The following is a 23,298-nucleotide window of genomic DNA, read 5'->3' on the forward strand; positions in this document are numbered from 1 at the left end:
CTGGTAAGGCACACTGGAATCACTGGTGTGAGCCATACAGCAGGCGATTTTCTATCAAATGCAGCTGTTTTAACAGAAGCCAGCATGGCAGACAGCAGCAGACTGTTTCTCCTCCTCACTCTTGTTGTGAGAGCTGATTTCAGAATGCAGAGCCTGACAGCGAGGAACACTATAAATTACCCAGAAGGCTGGTAGTGGAAGCAGACTGGGACTGACCATCACATTAGTAAACTCCTGATGGACATACTGTTAGGTAAGGAAAAACGTGGGTGTATTTAAATTTATGGATGTGTGTGCTCTGGTGTGACTGCTGCTGGACTGGACTAGGGAGAGATGTGTGTTTGTGTGTGCGCGCATGCATGTGTGTGAGACACCCTGGCAGCAACCTGGATAAGAAGCTTTCAAGTAAATGAATGAATATATTATGGATTGGTGGCTGACCATCAATAAAGCAGCCGTACTGTATCTGAGCTGAGTGAAGCTCTTCAGTTAACACATGATGCTGCAGAACAATCATGCTGAGCAAGACCAGCAGGACAATAGGGACCTAGTGGGCCCCAGGGACACCCAAGGGCCCCCTGACTGAAGACACTTTCCAAACCACAGAGAAGGTATAGGAAAATAAGGTGACATTTGATTCTACCCAAATCAGTATGCCTACATCCACATACATGCACAGATCCATTTTCACTATCATACACCTACACACGTACTGCAGCTATACACATGGATACACATTTCCTTTCCCCGCATGCCTGTCCTGAGGGTAAAGAATACATTCATTTCAGTGAAATGATCGGCACAGGCAGAAGCCGTTCAGAGCCATTTTGTTTTTCCAGCCGAAGGCAGAAAACAGTGGCCATTATGACCTTGTGATGAATTTAGGGTTCATTTCCTACAGTGGCTGTTGAGTTTGTCCTTTTTCATGTAGAATTCGATCTAAAAAGGCAAAAGAATATTGCTTTCTGATGGGGAGGATGTTCAGTAAAGCCTATGTCAAGCTGTCATCTTTAAAATACAGTTATGTCGCACATGCAAGGTCTGACTTTCAATTCCAGGTGCTGCATGGTGATCAGGAGAAAGTTTCATTTGTGCCCACTGTCATTTATTCATTAGCTCACAATCAGATCTCCTGTGCCAGGCATGAGAGGTTATAAATCAGTCACCGTCTGGCCATTAACAATTCATGCAATTCATAATACATAAGACCTGTCATTTATTTATCACATCTAAATGGGATTTCCTTTCTTCTCATTGGCTCCCACTCAGAAGTCAACTTCTGTAGCCTGACCAACGGCCATTTTGAGAGCAAGCCAACATGTAAACAATGCATATTTGAGCTGCACAGGAGTGAGAGAGCAGGGAAATGCCTGATCTAGTGTGAGACAGGAAAAGAGTCCTCTCTATGACTACAGCCGTTTGGTTTGACTGGTATCATCTGGAAGGGAAGCAGCAGGCGCCAGGCTGCGGCTGGCTGCTGGCAGAGTTGTTTTCTGCTGATTCTCTTGAGCAGTTGATGTAATTGTGAGTAATTGGGCCTTAAAGTGGTCTTGTCTTTCCCCAACCTGGGACATGAGTCCCGAGGGAGAGTGAGGGAGGTGGGGAGGGGGCTGTCTGAACACCAGAAGCTGCTATGCAGAAGGCTGCTTTTGTCTAAACAGATCCTGTATGAGGCGACTGGAACTGTGCCACCAGATGCTAACACCATATGATCACACTAACTCTGTAGATGACACTAAATTATACGATAGCCCCGAGGGCCCCGGCACTTCTTATTGTAAAGATAAACAGAAAATTACAATGGAGATGCAACGCTGAACATGGTGTTATTAGATATCTCTGACCAGACGCTACACTTTTCTTTACACTACATAACACTTGGCAGGGGGTTTGTGTTTCTTTCATGAAGCGTCTGACAGTACAATGAGTTCATACAGTTTTATTATGCTCGGCCCCATACTTGAACAACACTGATCCATTTATATATCCATAAAGGAAGGTCATGTGTATTGTCACCAATGGTAATGAGGGATACATTACCACCGTTATAAAGCACCCCCAAAATGATTGAAACATTACATGTACTTACGGGTGGTTGGCTTGTTGCAGTTGTGTCCATGTCTGAAGTACTGGGGATTCTCCACCACAGGAATGCGAGTCATCCCTATGACAACTGCATCAGGGCCCGCGTCCAGAGTACAGGGGGTAATAATCCCATGGTTGACATGATGAAGAGGGCTGGCAGAGTCTTCCTCTCCACTGATCACAGCTACTGGACCTGGAAGGAGACAGAAGAACGAGCTTAGGGCTGCAACTACTGATTATTTTCATTATCAATTATCTGATGATTATTGTCTCGATTAATGGATTAATGGTTTGGTCATTAAAATGTAAGAAAATAGACAATTTCCTTTAGTCCATGGTGATGTCTACAAATGTTTTGTTTTATTTGACAAACAGTCCAAAACCCAAAGATATTCAGTTTAATATCATGTGTGACAAAAAAGCATCAAACATTTCAACATTCAGCAAACATTTTTGCTTTAAGATTAAGCGATTATCAAAATAGTTTCTGATTAATTTTCTGACAATTGACTAATCAATTAATCGACTAATCATTGCAGCTCTAGATAAGTTATTTTACAGTTCAAAGTGTGAACATGGAGCTCAGGTTAAGCTTGCCTTTTAATGCTGTTGATCAGTGTCATTGTTGCATATGATAACATACTTGATAATGGAAATAAATACAAATGCATGAGGTATCATCATAGTGGCAGTTACAGCGGATGTAAACGTGAAATATTTTTTGCACTTTCACACTTATGTACTGCAAATGACTTCATCTTTCTATCTGATTGACCCAATGATACGTGAAATTTAGTATCAAGATATGGATGTGAAGCAATAAAACATTTTCAAGTTGAATATACAGTACAGTTGCCTGCACATAAACCATAACAAAATTATGGAAATAACAAGAAAATATACAAAACATATTTACTAAAATAAAGTAGTTCCATGGTTAAATGCACAATAATATGAGATCTAACACCCCAACTGACCAGCAATTGTTAAGTAGAAACACTGATTAATTTATATCTAATTGAATTGACAGTTGGTATCATCAAACCTTTCAACATATTAAAAATTAAAATGCACTAAAATAACTTCATGTATAAAAAAATCACATAAGAAACTAGGCTGGGTACAGGAAAGTGTGAAAGTGATGAAATGGTGAAACACACATTCGGTGTGTTTCTTGAACCAAAACTCTCAGCCATCCAACCGATAAAAAATATTGATTGAGTCATGAATTCATTAATACACCCACCCACATTCAAATATCAGCATATATTTAAATCATTATCAATATAGACATTCCCCGAGCAGTGAGGCTGGAGTCTCTGCTGGTTGAATTTATGGTGTCGTACAACACGTACCTGTCAATAACCACCATAAATTCCTTTCTCTAATCAAAATTCAAAAAGTCCCTGACATGATTTACTGTCAGCCAGTGTGATCCAGTTTGCAGTTTTATCACTGCTGTGTCAAAAGCAACACAGAGCCCTGACAACTGCAATCTTCAGAGGGGATGAAAGCACGACGAGAGAGATGGGAAATACAGTAGCAAGCGGATATAAAGTCAACAGCCAACAGTAGCTGATTCAGTGAAGCAGTGACAGGGAATCTGTTTACTCACAAAGCTGAGTCTCTCCCTCACCTTGACAACACAGTAAATAGTAATCAAGACCCAGTCATATCAAATTATAGACCCTCAGCCGCAGTGGGGTGGGTGGAGGTGGGGCGTGATGAAGTGACACATGTGAGCAGCAATTTATTTACAACATTTGCCGTTATGCAGTGCTTTCATACCTGAGCACCTGCTTTATTGGAAAGATGTGCACAGCAGAGCACAGGTCCACGCCGGGCGACTGCCTGCCCAACCACTGGGGACGACTGGCACACTGCAGCTCTAAATCTCTGCTGATGCCTCTGACCCTCCACTACTCGGAAAGCATACAAAGATATATGCGCAGTATACTAGAAAATACAGCTTCAAACACCACTATACTTGAAATAAAATCATTGCACAGAATATCATGCTGAGTCATGGCTGAAGTCTTTAAAAACTGAAACAAGATTCCTCAAAAGGATCCTATATTATACTCCGTCTTTTAATACAATATATGAAATGGAATGAAAAGCCATCTGATCAGACTCCAGTGCCAGATCGATGAGGCCTCAGGGAGCGCCTGGCTTCGCTCCAAACCACAGCGCTCAAAAACGACACAAAAAACTACCTCTTGATTTCTTGGGAGATGACGGTTTTCTGAGGAGTGAAGGGAAATTGGACTTCTTGACTTGAGAACATCCTAAAAATTGCATTTATGTTAGTGTGAGTGATGAAAAGGCCCAACGGCTTCTGAGAGAGTTTTTGTCATCTAAGACGTTGCCTGTGCACAGAATGGAATTCAAGACTGGACATTTTACCCCGAAACGTCAATCTGAGAGTAAAGTTTCTCTCCATTAAAGCAAGTTTGATTTATTCAAGAGAAGTGGAAAATGAAATGAACCAACTTTAGTCTATTTCTTTTCATGTCTCATCCCCTTCAATTTTTAGTATATGGTTCATACAGCAGGCAAATTCAGCCATACACTCTGACCTGTCAAAGACCCATTTTAAACTTTACTGATTCAGAATTTGGATAACGATCATATAGCTGAGCTTTGGGTGAACTTCTAGCTCGAATATTTCTATTCCTGTAAATATTACAGTCTTTGACACAAAAGGTGTGATGATAAGATGTAAACAATGTCGCATCTACCTTGAAATCAGATTAGACAAATTCTAACTAACATGTGTCTCACTTGTACTCTTTTCTCCACTCCACTATCTTTAGGTCTTTTTTTTTTTTCTGGAGCCGCTCGCATCCCTGAAAACACTTGTGAGTGCACATAAATGCAGATAGTAATTGGCAGTTGACTTGTGATGAATATTTTATATATATATATATATATATATATATATACATATATATATATATATATATATATATATATATATATATATATATATATATATATATATATATATGTATATATATATATTAATGATTTCAGTTGTTATTCACTTTATCTTAACACTTACACAATAATGTAACTGGTGAGTGAGAAGAGAAAAAACCAAGAGAATGAAGGACAGAGAGACAGACATTCTCAGCTGTGATCACGTACTGCGTTTTAATGCAGCCAAATGCACAATTTAGTTGTTTTACACATTTTTCTCTGTCTGTTGTCAGACAACAGAATAAGAATGAAACAGTAATTTGTGAACAGTGATCTGTTAACCAGCAGTCATTTCCAAGATGCTGCACTGCCATGTTGATAAAACATTGTTTTATGATTGTGACGTCATCTGAAAAAATTATTCAGATGAAAAAAATTTAATAATGATAACAGAAGTGATCAGCTATATTGACATTTAAATTGAGTGGTGACAGGGAAAGAAAGAGGCAAAAATAGGTTTCTGTCCCATCTAAATGAGCTGTACATATGTACAAAATATACTCGTAAAACACAAAAAATGTCAGCAAAACAACTCTAAACTTTATTAGAAATGTGGTTGCTGGAGAATAGATACTCCACTTCTCAAACATTTCCAGTGGACATTGGAATTGCAATGGAGCTGCGATGGAGCCAGAGCTTTTCACAGCCAAATCCAGTGGACATACCTTGACACCCACTGAAGATCATTTGTCTGTACTTTTTTTTTTACTGCATCTAAACTCAACTCAAAAGCAATACTTCTGACAAAGCGAGTAATCAGCATCTTAAGAGTGAATAGAGCACAAACTGATGAGTCAAAATAACTCAAAGCAACAACTTTTATCATGGAACTGATCCAAATCATGAAATTTAAGACCCACCCTGATCTCTGCCCATGAAATACTTCAACAAATGCTTGGAAAGAGAATTTATGCAGACTGTTTCCTTCATATGCAGCTGCATCTGACACACAATTTGGCAAGCATGTAATTGATCATCAAAGGACATGGGACTACAGAGAAAGAAATCCTTCATTTAACACACAGAGTAATAGACACCTGTGTGTCCGGTGTTCCCTTCTGGAAAAGGCCTAGATCACTGTGGCATACCATCGTTTGAAGATTAGTTAAATCTCATTGCTCACATTCGTCTATGTTTTGCCAGTTAATATGCTTCTCCAGCCGGCATCCTCCTACTTTTCTGTAGGCAATATGTCACTCCTGCTGAAATTCCTCCATGATGCTTTGGCAGACATGTCACTCTAGTCGGCATCACTCAATGTTCCTTCACTGTAACGGTCTGCAATCCCAGCTCATGGCGTTCCAGCAAATGTTTTATGTTTATGTAAGGTGCAGTTCTCAGGTGCATTAGCTAATTCAGCCAAATCAATTGATCAAGTGTGACATTTGCATCATCTGTTTCTCAGAGTTTAGAAGTCAATCTAATTTACTCTACAGGAGCAGAGACAGCGCAGCCTTCCCCTCCTGGGTTTTAAAATAGACTCATTCATTAAGCTATTGTCAAAGTGCTGCACCAGGCCTCTGTGATGGATTGAAAGAGCAATCGAACCTTTGAGCTAGCCACCTTTCAGACACATGCTGACTTTTATCTCTAGGCTTATAAGCGTAATCACACTGAATTAAAACCAAAAGCTTTTAAACAAAGCTAAAAAAACTCCCTGCAAGTGTGAAAGACAACCTTTTTATTTCTCTAAAAAAACACCCCTACCACACACATGCACCTCACGGCCTCATGGAACCTCCCAAACTCACACTTTTATGTTAGCAGGCTACAGATGAGCCACTGTTTGGTCAATGCAGACACGCTCACCTGCACCACCTATAGGAAAGATAAGTAATAGCAGCCGTGATTTAAAACTTTAGCTAATTTCATCTTAATGTTGCCACCTAAAAGCAAAGAAAATAACAGCTGCTGCAATTTTAACACTTGCATTTGAAAGGAAATGAGTGCTACTGCTGCAGTTATTTTCCTTTTTCATTGTGACTATTTTTATGTGTGTGTGTGTGTGTGTGTGTGTGTGTGTGTGTCACGCTAACTTCCACAGTTGCAATTTATCATGTAGCTATAAAATGCCAAAGATTTTATATGATTTTTTTTTTTTTATTTATTTATTCTTTCTAAAAATATATGAAACAGATTCAACGTTAAGCTTTTTCAGACTCTTGATTTTGATCTGTGTTTTGATGTGTGTTTTTTTTTCCTTCAGTTTTTGGTTTTGGACAATAAAATCTGGTTAGGATCCTCTAATTCCCTCTCTAAAGTAATCAGTGTACAAATTAGAGGCTTAAGGTTGAGTGCCACAGACAGCACAGGGAACTATTGGGAAGTATTGATATGGACTAACACACTGTTGGAATGGGACTTTTCTAGGGATTAAAATGTATAATCCTTAATATTTTCTTGAAATACAATCTCGTTTTTGATCGAATTAATCACAGCCTCACTGTTTACTGTTCGCTCTTTTTCACCACATCAAAGCAATATTAAGTTACTGCTAATGCAAATGATTAGTGCTGAGCACGATTGTCTACAATACAAGACTTTTTTATAATCTGCTGATTATTTTTCATATTTGCAAGGGAGTAATGGAGCAATAGGAACCAGCTACAGTGAGCTTTTGGAAGAACTGCACATGTCCAACTTCTCTGTGTGGTAGCCAACATATGACTGTGCCTGCTGTTGTGTGGAAGGGTCTAAGGACAGAGGATGTTGTATTACTGTAGAGCCCCTGAGGCAAATTTGTGATTTGTGATATTGGACAGATTTGTGATACTCTCTTCATTGGTGACATTAGATGTCATTATACGTCTGCTCCTAATTCTTCCTCCTCTTTCTCTGCTGCAGGACCTATTTTTTTTACAACACCCTGTGGGCTGTTCCGGTCTCACCTGCACAGTTTCTCTATTCAAGCTCTTATTTCTCTTTTCACAATTGTTTTTATTAGAATAATTATTTCTGAAAATACACCAGACCAGACAAAAAAAAACAGCAGGGGAGCCCCTTGATTGTTTGTGTCTCTGCTTCAAAAGTGAAAGCTGAAGGTGATTCTCAGGACAAAAAAATGAGGCAGCGAGTGACTCTGTAGGGTTTTCCCTGTGGTCTGGAATAAATTGTGCAAAGTGTGATTGCTTCCGTTCACCTCCTTGTGGTAATTATTGCACAGATTCCTTTCAAAGGTAGTTAATTAGGAGTGGAATTAACTTGAGGACATGTAAAATTGAACAAGAGAACACAGGAAGGATAACTTACTGAGGCAAGGCTCTTCTAGTTAATGATGGATGTGAAATGAATTAAATTCATATGGGGGAGGGGTCGAAAATAGTGAAATCAAGGCAAACATCATGCTTGTGAGTGAGGAAAGACGATGGGACCCAAACTGTCATATCTGCTCTTTTCATAAATATATCAGAGGTGATCATTTGTCTTTCAGCAATGTGGTTGACCTTCAACATTAATTGAAATAAGCAAATGTCTAATGTGACTTCTTAACACCAGCCTCTTCGAGTGGACGGAATTGCTAAGCCAACACTTCCAAGCAAGAACCTTAAAATGAGATCCCTGGTGTAAATACGTATATAAATAGTCGCCTCACATGAATACTGAGAACCATTATGATGCTGCGGCTGCTAGTTTAGTAGCAGACACTGTGCATATACACACAGTGAGGGTAGCATTAGTGCTATAATAAGGCCAGTTAATTGCCAAATGCCACTATCGTGTGAAGACGCCTTGAGGTTATGTGCAAAGCTCAGATGACAACTCCCCTCACCGCACCAAAGAAGACATGTAAATAGCTTTCCTGACAAATGGCCTCAACCTGCTCACTCAACCCCCCACTCAGAGATGAGCAAAGTGAACATGTGACAGCAATGCAGGCCAGCGGCAAACCCACGCTAACCCCCTTTCTCACGTTTATCCAAATAGCAGTCTCTACAGTGAAACACTCCTTGACTGTATTCCGTGTCCTCTTCAGTTAATGGCGACCAACCGTGGCAAATACTGAGCGCTATAGGACAGCTGATATTTATGGTCCTCTGCAATATAGGCTATCGACAATTTACAGTCACCCCGCACAGCTCAATGTGCTCTCTCTTTATTGTGGTATAAACAATGGCGAACACTGAGGGTAAGGACTGCAGTCGAGACAGAAATAAACACGTATTTGAAATCTGCTGTGAACCTATCAGTCATTCTATCTGAAGCCACTTGTATGTCCTCTAAAATCAAGCATCTACACCACGCAGAACATTATCTGCAATGACACAGCACTGAAGCAATTACAGTTTGTGCTGCTGTATATCTGTGGTCTTGATGTTCAGAATGATAATAAAACAAAACACTGAGATTGTTATTCTGACTCTGTTCCCACAGTGCCCTATCAGCTTTTATATCTTTGACAACACATTACCCTGTAAGCTCCCTGAAGACAGACGAAGCAATTTTACACAAGTCTGAAAAGTGATGGAAAACGACATCATCCAACAGCCGAGCTGTCCCAGCTCTATTTTTTGATTTATGACAATGACAGCGTCAGGATCTTTACCAAAACCAGGACCCACATTTTATTACCTGTTATGCGCCCAAACACAAATTGAAAACAAAACATATAGCAATCAGAGAATTTATTCAGAGCTGTACAAGTCTTCACTCTGTTTAGGATTTCATTCTTCTCTCAGGGAAATATAATCAGAGAGGCCAAATAAAAAGCTTGTGGTGACATTGTTACAGAAACTAGTTTGCATCATAAACTCAGCAGTAAAGGCAACAGCACATGCATACACACATACTGTACAAGCATATGCACAGCAGCAGCCAAATGCTCAAGGGCTATATTTCTTGTCATGGCATTAGAATATGAAACGATTCCCCAATGTCGAGCATCTGGCAGGGTTTGCATGTAAATCACAGAGGAGACCGAGAGCCACATTCAGCCACTGCAGCCCACAAAACGGCTTGATGATTGTGCATATCAGTGCTACGAGTGAAGCCTCTGCATGCTAATGTGTCCCACCATCGTACTGGGAGGCAACAAGTGTTTTAGCAGTGGTGGGGGTTAGTAGAGAGGTAACTTATTAGTCACTGGGGCTGATAACATATAATCCGTTCACTGTGATAAATTGAGATAAAATGTGGTGAATATTTGGCTAAGGCTTTACTTAATAGACATATATCACCAAACTGGAATGAATCAGTTCAAAGGCAGCATTGAACCTGAATGATTCCCTATTTATAAATATTTATAGCTGGCTGGGTAGCTAGACAGGCAGCTACTTCATTGTGCTCCCAAGAGAAAAACATTTTTCAGTCTGCACATGGAACATGAACAGTTCACTGCACACAGACACACAGTATACACATGAGTGTAGCTGAGTAGCTAAAAAGGTAGCTGAAAACAGAAGGACCCAAACCAGTGTGTCTCTATAAAATTCTGATTTGACCAAATAGGACCTGAGGAACAGTGATCTCTTCACTGTACAGCCACGCTAGCTGCTCTGTGAGGCTGTGCACAGTGGTGATTTGAGCAAAATGCTAACGTCTGCATGCTAACATACTGATGTTTAGCAGGTATAATGTTTACTATGTTCATCGTCTTAGTTTAGTTGCATGTTAGCATGCATTTGCTAATTAGCACTAAATACAAAGAACAGCTGAGGCTGGTGGGAATGTAGTCCTAGACAAGTTCAGATTTTTTTTAAAGATTTTTTTGTGACAATTCATCCAATATCACTAAGTTGTTGACACATCTTGCCCAAAACTACAAATGTCAACCTCATGGTAGCCAACCATCAACCACCAACCATCAATGTCTTCACCAAATGTTGTGTCAATCCATTACATACATGTTTAGATAGTCCACTGGACAAGTGAACAAGTGGACAAGGGCCTAGAAGAAAAGTGTATGGAGATCTGTACCAAATTTAGTGGCAAGAAATCCAATGGTTGTGGAAGCATTTCACTAAAAATCAAATCCCATGGTGGTTCTAGAGGAAAAACCATGGGATCGTCAAAGTCAGTAGGCTTCATCCTCTGGTGACAGTGAATGCCTGTGCCAAATTCAGCAGCAATCCATCCAATAGTTGAAGAGATATTTCAGTCTGAACCAAAGTGGTAGACTGACTGACCGCCAGAGTGGCATCGCCATCCCTCTTGCGTGGCTAAAAAGCTGCTGTCCCAGGAGAGTAACATGAGACTCTTGTAATGCTAAAGTGAACAAGGCAATGGAAGTTTAGAATACACCAGTGAAAAGCTGATTCATTTTTAATCAGAGATTTTCCAAGCTGGTAAAGGTAACAGAGGCAAGTGCTCTATGTGGGCTTAAAATGAATTGGAGGAAGCACATTAGGGTCATTGTTAACTACGTTTTCTGCACTTAAGTACATTCAGGTCGTACTCCCTTAACATTCACTCAGGTTCAGTTACACAGAAACACACAGTATTCAATCACTGACCCACTGCAGGGTATCAATCAATCAGGTGTCAGTGTTCTCCTTTTTCCTCTTGTTGCACCCTTTTTCACTTTCTCTGCATGTGCTCATGTTCCTGGGTTTTCTCTCCACATGTCCCTGATTACTTTATTCCTGCTCACTAGCCATTTGTTGTCAGGATGTTGTACTTGTTGCCAAAGTGAGTGAAAATACTAGCAATCATACCAATAATGATGTGCAAATAAAATGCCTCCAGAATGACAGCAAAAAGCAATTGATCAAAACCTAAATTCCTCCATCAGCATGTTTTACTTGAGCAACTGCTGTTTCATCATGACTCAAAAGCAGTTTTAAAAAGGGTTCCATCATTTATTTCATCTCTCTCTACTGTATCTCTTTGTCCCTGCCTCTTTCTCTTCCTCTTTCTTGTTTCCAGCCCCGGGGGTCTTGATTTCTGCTTCAATTCTCTCACAACTGCCTCCCTCTGTTGGAGGGTTCAGGACCAAACAGATTTGTTAGCCTGGGAGGCGTAAAAGGGAAAGAAGCAGGAGGATGAGGCGGTGTGTATGTATGTGTGTGCGCCTGCACACGTGTGTATGGAGTCATTATAATTACACATCTAACCGAGACACATGAACTTAAATCAACCTTCACACTCCTCTGCCTAATGCCATATACAGTATTGCATAACTACTGGACATCACCTCTGCTTTGTATAGAAGCTGCTGTTACAGTGATGAGAACATAAAGGGACAGGAGTGTGATGTAGCTGTGAAAGGCTATCAGAGACAGACACTGAGCTTGGCATATGAACCTTTGTGCAAACGGATTGTATTTATTCATTATGAAATAAACAACTACTTGATTGAAAAGTATTACAACCAATCCTGTCTCCTAGAAATTACATTTATACACAACTCATTTGCTTATTGTTGATGTTTTACCAGAAACATTGTGCCACCAGAATGACATTTTCTGCAGCATAATGAATATAAGTTATTAATTACCATATTTGTAAAGTCACAAAAGGTTGATACTGAGCATATAAGCACTTACAACATATTTAATTTGTTTTCCTACAACATTGGCTCATAGCAACAAAAGCATGAGAACTACTACTACTTTTTATGGTTATATTTAGATTATCACAGCGCAGGGTCAAGGTCAGTGAAAGATCTTTACTTTACTAACATTTAACCAAAACCACAATCCTTTGCTAACATTAACCTTTTTGTTGCCATTACAACACCTGACAACACATGGGACTCCAGGATGCAAAGCTAGTCTCCTGCACTTTCTATGCCCACCAGTCACCCTGAACAAACTTACAATGAATTTCTAACGGTACACAAATGTAGCTCTTCCATCACTTGAAAAAATGTTGTCAGGGAAGTAAAACCAAGAAGTGTATATAAACATAATTTTTGAGACTGGGTTGATTACACACATTCTCTTTCTGTTGTATATTTCCCAGTAGTGTACATATACCCCAACTTGTCAAACGATTTTAAAATTCTAGCTTTCTACGATATCTGTGGTTATGGCAAATAAAGTATGATTGGTGAATGATTGAAAGAAGCCAACGTGAATACACAGTCTGAAGGCTGTGAACTTTGGTCTCCTGCATTTAAATCTACAACTTTCACTCCCTTATTTTTCCACCTCTCTACATACAGGGCACACTATTTCCTGCCTTGGCACAGGACGTTGGCATTTGACATGGCATTGGTAAGTTGTGAGATGAAGAATGGTCCAATATGGACGTAATTCTTTTGGATACTGGGCTGTTCATGAAATGTGTAAATATGACTTTGCAGCAGTACAGACCACCAATCAACCAATATAGGCATGTACCGGGATGAACAAAATCAGAGCTGCCACTCATGGGGTCTGGTGTGCTGTAAAGTGATCTACGACAGGGAGAGGTGACTTCCATCTATTTTTTACTGCTGCAAGGGTGTCATATTCATAATAACAGGATAGATTTATACCTACACAGTTTTTTAGTTCAGTCCTCTGTCAGCAACAAATATTATGCACCACAGGCAGGTCATGTCACTCATGAATACATACATAGATGGATAAATATATCAAAGGACTGATAGCAATATGAGTGTCAATTAAACTGAGAATAATCTTCTACTCGTTCTCTATCCATTACATATCTAGCTATGACATCTACTACACTACACTATATACAGTGGCTGCTCTGTGGTGAGGTGCTACACCGGGCAAGCAGACAGGCTCTTTAATATTTCAGTCAGACTCCCAGCAGACTGATGGCTTACAGGGGCAGCCATGCAGGGCGCATAGCCAAGGTTAGCTGTAACATCAACCTCCCTTCATTTGAACCTGAACACTGTACAACTACACCCTGAGAAAGGACAGCTCTTCTTCACAGGTTTGTTGCTTTGAGTAAGAGTTCACAATGCCTCAAATGTAATACAGAACTGATACATTCAGGATGAAGTACTCGATACAGTATATGTTTCTTAGAAAACCTTCTTTAATGCTGATATTTTCTCAGCTATTAAATGGGTCTTTACATCACTGTAGGGGTGATATGTAGATCATTTTCTGCATGGTGCTATACAATGTGTGACAAACTGCAATTAAGAAGATTAAGAAAAGTGTTATCTTTTGCACAGTTGCACTAAAAATAACATGAATGTACACACTACATTTCAGTGTAATTCAGATAAAAACTGCATACTGCAACCAGTTAACCAGGATTAGAAATATCAAAAGCATGTAATTCATTTTATCAGGTATTTAAACAGTAATACACCAAATACAATTATGTCAATGATATTTGTTTTCAATATGTCTTTTTAAATCTAAAAGCTCATTTTCTATGTATAGATTGTATATAATATAGTATAGTATACTCTAGGCTATATTTAGGAGTTTAACAGTAGGGGAAAGCCAGAAAGTAACATGGGATGAAAGTAACAAAGTGATTTGCTTTGGGCACATACAAGTTTGATATGTCTCATTGTGTCAGTGTGTACAGCACACAACACTTACCAGAACCTCGAAAAATCATGTAGATACATCATACTACTGTTTTACCTGAAAAGCTGTTTTCGACCATGACAAGTAAACTCATTCAAGTGGTAATTTTTTTGAACGACAAGTTGTGTTTATTGTTTCATTTGTCATAGTCATGATCATTTGACAGATTATTAAGTATTTTAACACATCCTGAAGTTTGCCATGTCAGAGTTTTTCAGTATAGAAGTAAGTCAGGTTTAACTGTCAGGAGTCATTGTTGGGACAATTGTAACAGCTGTTTCTTTCGCCTCGCCGCTAATGCGGCCACACGGTGTGTCTGACAGCAGACTCTACTCTGATCAGACCACTGCACCTACAGTTTCTCTGGTCAAGGATGAGGAATGTCTTGTGTGTGGGGAGGCGTTCAGCTCATCCATGCCTGGGGAAGTGTGGGTGCAGTGTCTCTTTTGTCTGCACTGGTCCCACAAGGCATGTACTGAGCAGTGTATCTGTCACAACTCTGACAATGAATAAAAAAGAGAATACGGCAAATGAAAAGTGTATTTTCACACTGTTATACAGTTAAATTTTCTTTAAAAGTTATACTGTCTATACTGTTGTTGTAAAATGTTTGATGAAATTGAAAATGAAATTTGATATTTTTTATTAAGATAAAAGACGTAATATGTTTGCAATTACATACTAACAAGGCATAATATAAACAATTCCATTTTATACCGTTGCGTTACTTTTAACCCACCTGTGTGTTATTTTCAATCTGACTGACAGGGTCAAAAGTAATAATGTGCAACTTCTGTTCAAAGTCAAATTATACTAAAGTTGCTCTACATTTGTACAAAATAGCACCTGGTATTCACAATGACAAAAAAAACAAACTTTGATATTATCTTAATTATCTTAATATTATCTCTAAAATGACACTTATCTGAAAAGTGTCACTTTTATCCCGGTTCTTACCTAGGTGTATTCGTCTTGAACCATCACGGTATGGACGTACGAAGAATACACTCCATCACCCAAACAATTACTGTCAAAAATAGTCAATAATCCACTTACTCCAAGGTGTGGAACAATAAATCTAGAATGTGAGTTCCACCCAGAACATTTTGGCAATGCACCACTTAGCTATAGCATGCTCATGGGTGTATGCTGGCTGGCTTAGCCAAGGTAGCCTCGTTACCCTGGTTACCACGGTTACCCTGTAGTGTTGCTGCCCTCAGAATGACAAACAAGAGACCAAAAACACAGTGCAATAATATTATTGAAATATGCTCCGTTATCTCCATAGTGAATACACACACACACACACACACACACACACATATATATATATATATATATATATATATATATATATATATATATATATATATACACACACACATATATATACATATATGTATATATATACATTTCCGAGGGAGACCTGGCCGGGACAGCACACTAGTCACATTTTAAGTAGAAATAAAACAAAACCCAGCTTAATTAAGCAGTTTTCAATTACATGGACTTTTACCATGGCTTTAAATATTTTCATATATTATTATATACAACATCATTAGATTGTCAGCTGTGAGCAGATGTCTGACTCCTAGCAACAGAAAGGTTGTTTTCCTTTTCCACTGCAGCACAACTAAACTGTTTCAGTAATAATTATGACCAATGAGCCATTGTTGGATGTTTACATTTTTCAAAATTTCAAACCAAAATGTTTCTACCTGAAATGGTACCATAACCCCAAAGCTGGGGTACATACCAACCGTGAATTTTGTGTACCGTTAAACCACTAACTATATCATTTAACCATTTTTTTTTTTTTTTTTTTTTTTTTTTTTTTTTTACAGTGTAAATGCGGTCAGTGAGGCAGTAAAAACAAAGATGAAAAAAGTGCAACACAATGTATAAGCACTGGCACAAATCAACAGGTTGTTCCCACAAATTTCAAGGCCTTAAAAGGATTGATTTAACCCTCTCTCTCCACATGGATGCTTCATCCAGCCCAAACATACTGCGGGAGATGTCGCGCTGGATGTACAAGAGCGTATAGGCATTTGAAACAAAACAAACATCAAAACTTCTCTGAGGGCGACTGCTGTGGGCGACACGTTGTGAAACGGAACGCATCATTACCCACAGCGGGCTGTCAATCAGTGTCATGTGCATAGGGATGAAGTTGCTAAATTTAACTCTCCCTGTAGTCCATGTGAACGCATCCATGTCAATGTAAACACAGGAGACCATAGACCATGGATACACAAATCAAACAACCCAAACTCATTCTGCAGGTAGCTGGTAGAGATGAATTGGTATGCTTCGAAGACACCTAAACACGACGTGAGGAAGACTGGTTGCACTGAATCAAGATTGGGACGGGGGTAAAGCAAAACTGTGTAATGACCAAAATGTAGGTCGTCTAATGCGGCTCACTGTGACTGGGGGCATCAAGAAAGAAGAGGAGAAGCAAACCAAGTAATGCAGCCAATTAAAGCTTCCCTGCCCCCACACCTCCCCCCACCCTCCCTTAGCAAACACTTCAAAGTACTGCCATCAGCGAATGGCAATAAAGTGAATGAGCTGGCTGGAAATGGGCTTGGATGCTGAGGCAGGGGACTGTCAAATGATGCTCATCACACTGAGAAAACAGTGTTCCCATGTTGTAAGAGCAAAACGGGTGTCCAACACCTTCCAAGCAGAGGCAGCAAATCCCACTCAAAACTGGAGAAATACACCAACAAATACAGCAGAGAGCAGCAGCTCACTCAGTGAATGGACATTTCCGTTCTTCTGATGACCAATGGGGTCGATGGCTGTGTTTGTTAGTGCTATGAAAAGGAAAGCTGCAATATTAACACTGTGTCAGAATGACCTAGAAGAAAGAACAATCTCCCAGCAGGAGCTCTGAAATGACACCCTCTCCTGATGACTAAATTGGAGAAAATACAGCACTGGGGTGTTTTTGTGAAATGGAGGATAGGCCCAGTGTAAGCTGAAGCCGAGAACAGCCGGCTCCGTAGGGGACAGGCAAAAGGAGAGATTTTTATTTTTCCGGCTTCAGGTACACTATTTCAAAGAGCAGAATTGGGGCGTCTCATTACACAAAATACATTTTACACAAATCCCTCACTTTACATAAACCCCCCAAGTTTTCTCTCTCTCCCTTCTTTTTTTCCTTCTGTCCTTGCAGAAATATTTCTATCGCCCTCTTTCTCTGTTTCCGTTCCAGAGCCCAGCTGTTTTGTGTCCTGCTGGGCATTTGCAAAGGGACGATTTCCACACCGATCTGAGTGCCATTTAAATAAACATCAACAGAGGATGTCAGAGGGAGCCTGTGAATAACACCAGAGGCTTATCCACTTCCACAGCTTTAAAGAGGGAAAAGGAACTATCCAGTTCCTTCATTTCTCTCTTTCTGTATGCAGTTTGAATAACCACCATCCAGCCATCACTGCTTTGGCCACGTCCACCTTATGTAAGCCAGAAAGGCCAGACTTCGACTCCCAGTTGGGCTGGCTCTCTGCTCTTCTGGAGGGGTTTCATACAATATAGACATTTCTTTCAATGTTCACTCACAGGCTCTGCGCCATGGCTGACTCTTGGTTAATTGTTATTCCAAAGATAGCTATATTCAAAGCTATATTCTGCATGTTTGTGCAAAAGGCAGATTCTATCCAAAACATCTAGAGCTGCCTATGGCTTTACTTTGAAATGGTGCAGAAAATAAAGGACAAAAAAAGCATGTGTCCTGTGGATTACCACTTAAAAAGAATATATGTATTAGAACTATACATACATAAATCATTGCATGGCCCTTCAAAACATAATCAAAAGCATGCAGCTGCAAACGCAGGACCCTCACACAGCCCAAAATGACTGCATCAACTCCTCTTCATAGACCACTATCCCCACTACTCTCGGTTCTCTCTTCTTTTGTATTTGCATTGCTAAACTGTTGGCAGCGCTTGTCATTTTGTTTCATAAGTGATAGCAATTACTATTCCAGCGCCCGGGATCAAAGAGACACCAAAAGGAGGTTTTTAGACAGGAGAAAACGCCAAACACTGCTTCCCCTCTTCTGTTTACACTGATAGAGGCTGAGGCCTAGGAGGCAGAGTGGTTGTGACTGACAGAATGGGAATACAACTCCTGTTTTTTTTTTATCCTGGAGAAGATGGAGAGGAAAGGATAGGATAGGATAGGATAGGATAGGATAGGATTGGATAGGATAGGGGAGGAGAGGATAGGAGAGGAAAGGAGAGGAGAGGAGAACAGCAAGGAGAGGAGAAGAGAAGAGAGGGGTTTCAGCAGAGGGCAAACTGTACCATTAACCAGAAGGCTCCCTCCTGCTTACAGTGGATTAGTCACATTACCAATTCTTTTTCAGGTCTGGGAAAGCTGGAAGCATTGAACTGAGCAACAATTACACTACTCATAATGAGACAGTGGGGCCTTGACTTCAAATAACATGCCTCTTTGAGACATTGTCTCCGCTAAAACACAAATAGGCCCAAATTTAATCTGTCCACGTCATCTACATTATATGTTCATAGCATACATTATCCTGAGACCTCCTCCTGAGGGCCTAGAAGATATGTAGGCAACCTTGAGAGTGAAAGTTTGTCAGTTCAAATCCCAGACAGAGAATGGAAAATCAGGCAAAGCCTGGAGCAGGCCTATATGGATGGGGAAAAAATAGAGAATCATTCTCCCATTTCTTAAATTATTGCCTTTGAGGACCGACAAGCAACACAGTTACAGTGCATTGAGTTTGAACTTTGAAAATCATAATTTAAAAAACAGCTATAATCATCCAACAAAAATAAAACTTAAAGCCATATGTGCAGAATTAGAGCACTTCTGTCTGACTTTGGTCCCCCCAGTAGTGACATTAAATAAGAGTGAGGGTCTACAGCCACGCTAGTAGCTCTGTGGCTGTTCTTGGACGCAGCAGTGCTTTGAGCTAAATAATGTCAACATGCTAACATGATCATGTCTGCCAAATGAGAAGAATCACAATGACAATGCTAACATGAAAATGTCTAGCAGGTATAATCTTTACCATGTTCACCATCTTAGAACATGGTAAAGCACAAAGTACAACTGAGGCTGATGTGGATGTCATTAGTTTTGAGGCTAAACGAGAGCTGGACAAATTAAATTAAAATGTGATGAAAAGTGAAGGGATCACGAAAGGTACAATTCATACTGAGAGGGGACATGAATGTTTGTAACAAATTTCATAGCAGTTCATCTAATAATATTTTTAGCTAGCATGGCTAAAAATACACTGTGGCAAACGGCAAACAGCAAAGCATGTTGATACCCTCACTAGAAAGATCACATAAAAATGCATACATAGTGTCTTAAACTTATCCAGTTTGTTAACTTACTACTGCACAGCAGAAGCCTGAAAACGTTTTAGTTCAGTTCATGACCTCCTGCTGGAGACTTAAACACATCTACTGGTCAAAGGGTGAACCTTTAAACTTAACGATTCTTATTTTCCGTTTCCAGGCTATTTTAACTTTAATTAAAGGAAGAAAGAAACCTGCAGGCTGCAGATATTAAGTGGTACACTATAAAAAAAGCACAATTTCACATTCCATAAATGATCTCAAGGGGCTAAGACGCAACTACTCTACTGGCAAGGTCTGCTGTGGTTTCTTATCTTACATTTCAATTCCTAAGTTCAGTGTGTGGTGAAGATTTTCAACCCGTAATAACATCTGACACTAATAACAGTTTGTGGTAATGTCCAGCATCTCAGATTGCTGAGATAGTGATGACCTTTTCTGGTGCACACAGCCTTTTAATTTCAACTGACAAGATGAGTGTATTATTTCCAAAAAGCCTATCTTGACATGGTTGTTATGTTGATGATGAAGGAATTGAACCATGTTCTTCTACTGGACTCTGTGCCGGTGACTCTAAATAAGGGCTTGGTGCAGCTAATAGCGTTAAATATTAAAATGTTGTTGCCCTGGTCACGACATATTGTGGGATTAATCTGCAGCATGGTGACAAGCTCAGTCCCACAATGTGCATCCCCTCCCCTCTCCTCCCTGCACAATTCTCCCTGACACACAGAGGACAGCTTTCTGGCCCTCCTCCTCTCACTGTAATGGAGGTCGGATGCTGCTTTTCCGCATTTCTGCCCACATTAGCATCTCTAGTTAATTGGCACCATTTGCTCAATGGCATCGCTTGAGTTTGTAAATTACTTTTACAATTGTCACTAATTATCAAGCTCGATGAGTGGAATTGGCGCGATTGGTCCCCAGTGGAGCAGAAACACAACAGGCGGAGGAAGGATTAAGACTCTGGGGGCAACAGGAGGGGCTGGCTAGCTGAGAGATACAGTAGCGCTACATGCTAATCAACAGCGGATTACATACAGATGGTGCTGCTGTAGCACTGCCTCTCCGTGCTGCATTCCTGATGAACTACTGATGCACTTTGGCTGCATCCTGAAGAGAGATAATTTAAATTCAAGTTTGTTTGTTTTTTCTTCCCTTTTTGCGCAATCTTCATGTGTATGTTACATGGTATTGTTTTTTGACACGCCTAAATACATTATAGAGTTTATCTAAAATGAATACCACACTAACAAACATGCTAATCTCATATTGTATATAAAAAAATACTGAACTACTGACCCTTCACACCCCCTTAGTTAATGTTGCTATGCCTGTCAAGCTTTCCATTCTCACACGACACACATGCAGTTTACAATTATAACGCTGGCAGGTTTACTACTTGAAATTTTTTAGTAATTCTTGAAACAAAGGGTTCTTGATTGCAGACGGAGGTAGACAAAAGCAGCTTCTCATTTCTATCGCGCCGCAATCAATTTTGTTGGCTGAAATGTTTCTGGCATATTTTATCAGCTGTAATTAGGTTTAATCAAGCATTAGCTTTACGAGTTGGTTAAAAACGATGTCTGCAGCTGACTTTTTCAGGTTTCCAGCTGACTTGTTTTAAAACGAGAATGCTGTAAAAGAGTCTTAAATATGCACATGACATTGTGCTAAAAGGCTGAGGCTAAAGGTGTATGCCCGAGGGAAAAACTAAGTATGCTCACCAGTTGAAGATCTATGTGCTGTAGAAGAGATAAAGAAAAAGTGTTGTTCTGATATTGCAGTCTTATAGTAACTCCTGGTCTTATGAATGTGATGTAAGATCAGACTGTTTCATTCTAACATAACTATGTTTAGCTGCTTAGCTTTCATGCTTGGACAAACAAAACAGAGGTTAGATTTATGCTTGTTTGTATTTTCAAAGAGCATGTTTAATGTTACAGTAGTATTGATTAGCTCTAGTTCTAGTATTGATTAGTATTACTTTTGTAAAGCAACTGGGCTTTTATTAAATGTAACCTGTAGCCTCACAAAATAATGTAACATTAAATGCCCCTGGCCTTGGAAGTAATGCTGGATTACTACTGTTGGGAACAAGCTAGTTGGCCACATTTGCAAATTATATTAGAACAGACAAACATCCACTGCTAACACATTTGCTCTTGTATTTTTGTATCAGGAGAAACCATCATCCAAACCCTTTGTATACAGAGTATCTTTCCTCCTAAAGCCCCATCGACACTTCAACATGTGGAGAAATCCAAAGCTTCAAAAGTCCTGCTGTGCATAGTCATGGTTGCCACACCATGATTGGATAATCACTGTTTGGGGGTGGGGTTTCATGCTGACCTATGAGCAAGTGTTTCTCCCCACCCACAGTGACAAAGTCCAGTAGCAAATCAACAGCAGAGTCGTAGCTGCACTGTGGGCCCTGCTGCTTATCTCCAGCAGATGACAGACATGCACAGTGCCGAGAAACATTCAGTTCAAAGAAGTCTAATAATTGAGGATGGAGCAGTTATCTGAGAGACTGTTTTGTCTGTCTTGTCAGTATGAGCTAGACAGTCCAGCCGCCTGAAAGGCCAGACAATTTGCGCTCCAAATGTCATGTTGTGAGAAGGCAAACATGGCCTGGTGGAAGAAGGCCAGGGAGAGACAAAAGCTCAGGTTAAAGATGTGGCAGGCCTTATCGTACAATTATTCTGCCAAAAACCTCCTGAGAATACAAACAATATATTAGCTGCTACATTTTGTCTTAGAATATGCAAAAGATAAATAGTCATCTCCCACAAAGCATTAATCATTGATTAAAAAAATATGTTTTGCTTTTCTTGTTTTGCATTTTTTTTCTCACAGTGTAGAGGAAATTGGATTTTGCCCTCTGGCACAGCGGTAGGATCAGATTGTGGGCTGCAGTAGCGTGGATCTTATCTTAGCCACAGCATTGGTCCAAAACATATTGCTGCCCCTCTCTCAGTGGAAATAGGCTTCAACTGTGCTTTACTGTTGACAGAGCAAAGGTACTTGACACACACACACACACACACACAAACACACACACATACAAACAATATCCTGTCTCTCTCTCCCCCTTTCTCTCTTTGGCCCTGTTCACACCTGGCATTAACATGCGTCTTTGGTGATCTGATCACAAGTGGACAGCTCTAAGTACATCATTTCACACCTGGCATTAGAATGCATCTTCACATGCGCCTCAAGTGACCACTGTTTAGATCTCACTTCCCCACTCTATACGCAAATAAACACACAACGGCTAATCATTTCTGTTTGAAACGCAGTAGAGACTCTCACACTGAGCTGAAATGAAATGAGCAAACATAAATTAGGTAAATAGCATAAATACAGTCTCTACTGCGTTTTGTTGCTTATGGTTGCGCTAGGTTTCTTTCCTCTCCTCTGCTCTCTGTGTTTCACCT

At 39.9% G+C, this 23,298-nt stretch overlaps 1 protein-coding gene across 1 annotated transcript in view; it reads right to left on the minus strand.

Moving 5' to 3' along the window:
- The window catches only part of ntrk3b (neurotrophic tyrosine kinase, receptor, type 3b), a 180,450-nt gene that overhangs the window by 41,322 nt on the left and 115,830 nt on the right, over positions 1-23,298 (minus strand). The window contains exon 11 of the mRNA XM_067595824.1: positions 2,090-2,278. Within this exon, the coding sequence (XP_067451925.1) occupies positions 2,090-2,278 (189 nt within the window). The remainder of the gene's footprint in view (positions 1-2,089; positions 2,279-23,298) is intronic.

Source organism: Thunnus thynnus, chromosome 1, assembly GCF_963924715.1.
Source record: "Thunnus thynnus chromosome 1, fThuThy2.1, whole genome shotgun sequence".
NCBI classification, from domain to species: domain Eukaryota; kingdom Metazoa; phylum Chordata; class Actinopteri; order Scombriformes; family Scombridae; genus Thunnus; species Thunnus thynnus.